Source organism: Poromitra crassiceps (genome assembly GCF_964638095.1).
Source record: "Poromitra crassiceps genome assembly, chromosome: 1".
In the NCBI taxonomy this organism is placed as follows: Eukaryota; Metazoa; Chordata; class Actinopteri; order Beryciformes; family Melamphaidae; genus Poromitra; species Poromitra crassiceps.
In genome coordinates this window covers 32,973,167-32,979,166 of record NC_139623.1, presented here as the reverse complement: position 1 = coordinate 32,979,166, position 6,000 = coordinate 32,973,167, and the positions used below count along the sequence as shown (strand labels likewise).

General features: G+C 46.7%; 1 protein-coding gene across 1 annotated transcript in view; it reads left to right on the top strand.

The window, feature by feature from the left end:
* Positions 1 to 843: 843 nt before the first annotated feature.
* camkk1a (calcium/calmodulin-dependent protein kinase kinase 1, alpha a) overlaps positions 844 to 6,000 on the top strand; it is a gene marked incomplete at both ends in the record, with an annotated part of 83,052 nt that continues 77,895 nt past the window's right edge. The window contains one exon of the mRNA XM_083637765.1: positions 844 to 1,170. Within this exon, the coding sequence (XP_083493891.1) occupies positions 844 to 1,170 (327 nt within the window). The remainder of the gene's footprint in view (positions 1,171 to 6,000) is intronic.

Genomic DNA, 6,000 nt, shown 5'->3' with positions numbered 1-6,000 from the left:
GAGGAAAGTGGACGGAGTTCCCACTTCCCAGCATGCCCTGGGGTAGTGTGTTTTGTTTATAGATTTTTTTGTCAATGTTTGTCAATGTGTTTTGGAGGTTAAAATTACTTCTTGTTCTACAGTATATGCATGATGTTAGTTATCTGCAAAGTTATGTGTCGACTAATAGTGCTGTTATGCATGCTAATACAAAGTTGAAATGTTGGCACCATGGGTGATTCTGGTGTGCAGTTTAAGTGACGCCGTCTGATGGGGCACAGGATCTGCTATTAAAACAGAGATCTTTTCTCTCTATACTTATCTTGCTAGTACGCAAGTAACGAGTTAAGTGTTTGATTAGTTACTGTAATGTGATTACTGAACTTAGGGACAGTAGTGCCTTACACTACTCGTTACTGACAAAAGTAATGTGATTACAGTAACAAAGTTAGGGTTAACCCCAACACTGCTGGTGACTGACTGCTCATATCGGAGGAGGCATGTGCTAGTCTAAACTCTCAGCAGAGGGGAACGAGATTTTTTTTAAGGAGCTCCAATAAAGCAAACATTCTCTAATGATCTCTCAAGCTTCTACTAAAATTAAAGCATTCAAATATTCACTCTTAATTTTCCCAGACTCCTAATCCAGCATTTCTTTGGAGAGGTGTTTAATACTCATCTTTTCTCTGGTTCATTTTTCCTCCTGTAGATGAGCAGCTCACACCCTCTCCTCCTGTCTCCTTAGCTCCGGTGAAGCCCTGAACACCGCGACCTCAGGCTGGACACGTTGATGCTGTTGGGCCGCGCTCCCCGCTGCCCTCCCCTCCGCCTCCTACGCCGCTCGCTCCGTTCTCTCCACCCGCCATGGCGATGAGCGGTGACTCTGGCTGCGGGAAGCCGGACCCCGACTCAGACGAACAGATCGGCAGTCTCACGGACATCATGGCCGCCGTGACGACCAGCGAGTCGGGCGGTTCCGCGTCCAACGGCGTGAGGAACGGTGCGCAGCACAACGGGGCTCAGACCAAGAGGACGCACCCCTCACGGCTTCACCTCTCTGGGAGGAAGCTGTCACTGCAGGAGAGGGAAACCTACCCATCGGGACCGGGAGTAGGCTGCACTCACAACTCCCCCCGCCTGGCCCGCAGGCCCACTGTGGAGTCCAAACATGTATCCATATCAGACACTCAGGTGAGGCTGGTGTCGGTGCAGAAACCGCTCGCCTTCAATATCTGCTCGGGTAGGCATTTGATTGGCTGTACGTCGGGCACGTGGTGGGATTAACGTGGCCAAAATGGCCGACAGCTTTAGATTAGCTAACAAGCTAACGCTAAATGCCCTGAATCAGGGTTAGGGGTTTGGGTTAGGGTTAGACCCTTGAGTTAGATGTCGTTGTGGACCCCGAGCACTTCCGGTAGGGCGAGCAGATTCTGTAAGCTGAGTAGAAGCCGTACCTACACCTCTATTTGATATACTGTAATAGTGAGAGGAATGACAGTAGTTAGTGTGTGTGTGTGTGTGTGTGTGTGTGTGTGTGTGTGTGTTTTAAAGCAGTATATTTATTCAAATCAATCATCCTTGACATTTTTTAAAACATCAAACATCACGGCCAGTGCTTCTAGACTCTAACAATATTATTAATATCACGCTTCGTTGTCCAGGAATTTCTAGCAAACACTGGACCCATGACATATACTGTAAGCGGCGGTCACATCAGTAACAAGCGGAGCTCACCTGGCTAGCCGTCTTGAGTGGCTCGGCTGATATCTCCGTTTGTCTGGACAGCTCGGTCTGGTGTGCTGCTATAAGAATGAGTGTCTGTGTGTGAGCAGAATTTTGTCCGGCCACAGCTATGCCATTCTATGTGTGATCGGGCTGAAAGTTTCAAGAAGTGTAAAGAGCACCCCTGCGGGTTACCTGATGGAGCCGCATTTTTTAATTAGGTAATTGCCCTAATTACCTCGGGGGGGGGGGTCCAACTCCCACGGGTCTACTAGTAATTCTAACTCCAGCAGCAAGACTGAGCTTGCTGATGTTTCAACCAACACACTCATCTACACCTTTCTGGGCTAGGATCAAGTTCAGAGAATGGTTGGCAAATGCGCTGCGGACCAGGCATGACCATATTGCTATTGGTGGTGATTGTGATGAACTTGGAGCACAGATCGAGGAATGCATCTTCCAAGAGTGTTATAACACAAACATGAACTACAGCAACTGTGTGCGCAGCCGCATTTCCAACCTGAAGGATGTGAAGAACCCTAATCAGAAGAGGTCTGTGCTGTGTGGCATTGTGTCCCCTGAGCACATGGCCAAGAGGATATCATCTGTCGCTGGATCTGGGGTGGGTCTTAGACAGGAAGACCGAGAAGCCAGTAAGCAGTGGCGTCATACCCATTCAAACTGGGGGGGATACGTGCCCCCTCAGATTTCCCCCAATTTTATATACAGTAGATGCATAGATATTTGTGGTGATAGGCTATTTTTCCTTTGTGGAGATGTATGCAGATTTAATTGAAAGATTTGCATTGTGTTTGAAAGATCCATTACCATGTTGGCAGGTTCCTTTCATCTGTGGCTTTATTATCTCTATTATTCTCTCAATTAATTTGTATTGTGGATAGGGCTGACCCCAAAAAGCTTCAATCGTTGCCATGGTAAATGCTGCCATGTCACTGACTGATGTCACTGTGTAGCATGCTGCATGCTCGACTTCTAGGGTGGAGACTCTGGAGACGATGCGCCATGGGTGCAACATATTGTGGGATTTATAACATCACTGATGATGTCACAATTTGCATCACAAATCACTGATGATGCCACGATTTGCTATTTGCTAACACCGCCGGCCCGCAAAATCATGACTAACACTGCCCGCCACAATTTTATATGATGATGATGATAATGTTGATTCCGGAAAAGGGCCCTTTAGTTACTCCAGTGGTAAGACCCAGGCCGTTGCAAGAGCAGTGCTCCGTCGGTCAGTCTGGCATGAAGGGAGAAGAATATTTTGTATTTTATTTTGCCTTTATTTAAATAATCACATTGAAACCGAGGTCTCATTCACAGTTTAGCCACCGGACATGTGTAAGTACGGTCGCCCACCTTGACGTCAGCAGACCTTACTTTGTTGTCCGAGCCTATGAGCAATACAGGTGCCTGAGTTTCCGTCGCAGGGCTTAGATAGGATATGTGTGCTTGCCTAGACCAAAAGGTTTGCTGCAGTGAAGGCTCTCTTGATGTCAAAGACCTGCTTTGGGGAGCTCCCTGGTGAGACGGTAAAGGAGACGGCCGCCCCGTGAAGCATCTGGAGCTCCTGCCTCACTGTCCACAGGGACAGGTCTTCTGGCTGACCTGTAAGCCCTGACTGCTGGGCCGCTGAGTGGAGGAGCAGGGTACGCTCTGAACCGTCGTCCAGTATGGCGTATGTACTGTATCCAATGTCTGATCTCCTTATCTGAGCACCACTTTGCAGACTTTGAGGACGTGGGGTCCCCAAGGAGGTTTCCCTATGTAGAACACCTGGTCTGCTCCATTTGGAGGAGTGGACTTGCTGGTCCTGCCTTTGCTTGCTCTGACTTCTTGACACACCTAGCAGCCTTTCCTGGGTTTCTCTCGCTGAGCTCATGTAGAGCAAGGAGGTGTTGATTACTACAAGTTCAACAGCTAAATTTCAAGTCGCACTCCGCTGCGCGGTGGTTTCTACCGCAGCTCCAACTCTTCTCTTGTATGCAGGTACGTTTCTGGCTGACACTGAAAGACTTGAAGTTGTCACAGTTATTGAGCGAGTGCTTACTATTCTCACAGAATGGGACAGATAGGACACATGTTGCTTGTATTTCCCCACTCTCACTGCGGATCAAGTTTGACACACTGGAGGGAGACCAACATTTCCTGTTTGCACAGCCAGCAGTTCTGACTGACATGTTTGGACCGGGGACGAATACAAAGCAAGGAATGATGGGTGAGGGCCATTTTTAGTTACAGCTGACAGGGGTTTTTGTTTATCTTTGGGGAATTTCAGTTTGTCCTCCTCCACAGTCTCGGCAGGTAAAGAGAAATCACAAACTTGGGGCCACAAGAGGGAGTTTCGGGGGGAAGGGGGGCGGGGGTAATATCTAAAAGTGTCTTTATGGGAACCCCTCTGCTAAATCAGAGGAAATAGTCTGATGTCATTCACAATAGTAGTGGTGGACTGAAATGGGTTTTTCAATGGCCAATGCTGATATTTAGAGAGCAGGGCAACCGATGGCCAATATATAGAGCCTATATAATCTTTTGTATCTGATATGGGGAGTGTGTAACTCAGGAGGTAGAGTGGCTCGTCCACTAATCTTTTGGATAAAAGAGGTCGGTGGCTCGATTCACCCACATTTTTGGGAGCTTGGGGTCTCTGATAATATATTGATCATAAAATAATTTGTACCCCCCCCTAAACCCTTTAACCAGAAGTCAAACCCTCTAGAGATATACTGTATTGAGACCCAGTGAAGCTCTCTAGAGATATACTGTATTGAGACCCAGTCAAACCCTCTAGAGATATACTGTATTGAGACCCAGTGAAGCTCTCTAGAGATATACTGTATTGAGACCCAGTGAAGCTCTCTAGAGATATACTATATTGAGACCCAGTGAAGCCCTCTAGAGATATATTGAGACCCAGTGAAGCCCTCTAGAGATATACTGTATTGAGACCCAGTGAAGCTCTCTAGAGATATATTGAGACCCAGTGAACCCTTTGAGATATACTGTATTGAGACCCAGTGAAGCTCTCTAGAGATATATTGAGACCCAGTGAAACTCTCTAGAGATATATTGAGACCCAGTGAAGCTCTCGAGATATACTGTATTGAGACCCAGTAAAGCTCTCTAGAGATATATTGAGACCCAGTGAAGCTCTCTAGAGATATGAGACCCAGTGAAGCTCTCTAGAGATATATTGAGACCCAGTGAAGCTCTCTAGAGATATATTGAGACCCAGTAAAGCTCTCTAGAGATATATTGAGACCCAGTGAAGCTCTCTAGAGATATGTTGAGACCCAGTGAAGCATTAGTTTGTTCAAGCATTAGGAGTTTGACTGTGTTTGCTGCCGCGTGGCTGATGTATTTAAAGGAACTGTTCACCCAAAAATGAAAATTCAGTAATTTCCTATTCACCGTCACTCTCAGCTCACGGCTACAGTGAGGATTTGAGCTAAAAACAGGATGTAAATGACATATTTTCAAGTCAGCCTGGCATCTCGGAGACTTGGATTATGCCAGACGAGCAGTATGGAGGCTCTTTCTTTCTTTCTTTCTTTCTCTCTTTCTTTCTTTCTTTCTCTTTTCTTTCTTTCTTTCTTTCTTTCTATTTCTTTCTTTCTATCTCTTTCTTTTCCTTTTTCTTTTGTTGGTCCGCGTTTGAAAGCTAGTCACCGTCCACTTCAATTGTTTAGGAGAATGCTGCTGCAACAGTGTTTGCTGTGAAACTCCCGGAATGTTTTGTGGACTAAAAAACACCTCTACTTCCATCTGCATGGGTGTGTGAGTAGATGAAAACTGCATTTTAATTTTTGGGTGAGCTGTTGCTTTAAGGCTTCCTGTATGGCCCCCCTTATCCATCAGCGCTGACAGACTATTAGCTGCAGTGCAGAGCTCACTGAGCATGTGCCAGCCGCCCGTGGACCCAGTGGAAGCCCTCACAGTATCCAGGCTCAGACAATCCCTCTGTTCTTTTCTTTCAGCTTTCATTTTCCTTTCTCCTCATCCCCTACTGCTCTATTTCTGCTTGTCTTTTGCGGTTGCACTGCTGCAATAGTGTTTCATCTACCCGCTCTTAGCTCTTTCTATCTCTCGCCCTCTATCATCGTAATTCCTGCCTACCTCACACCCCCGTACTGTGCCGTATTGTACCGCGCACAATCCTCCAATGCACTATTTTCAGAGCTCCTGCAGTACCGAAACTAATGTACGAGCAATATTGACAGCACGTTATGTAATCTACTATATCATGCCACATCTCCTGCAATACACAGCCGTGCC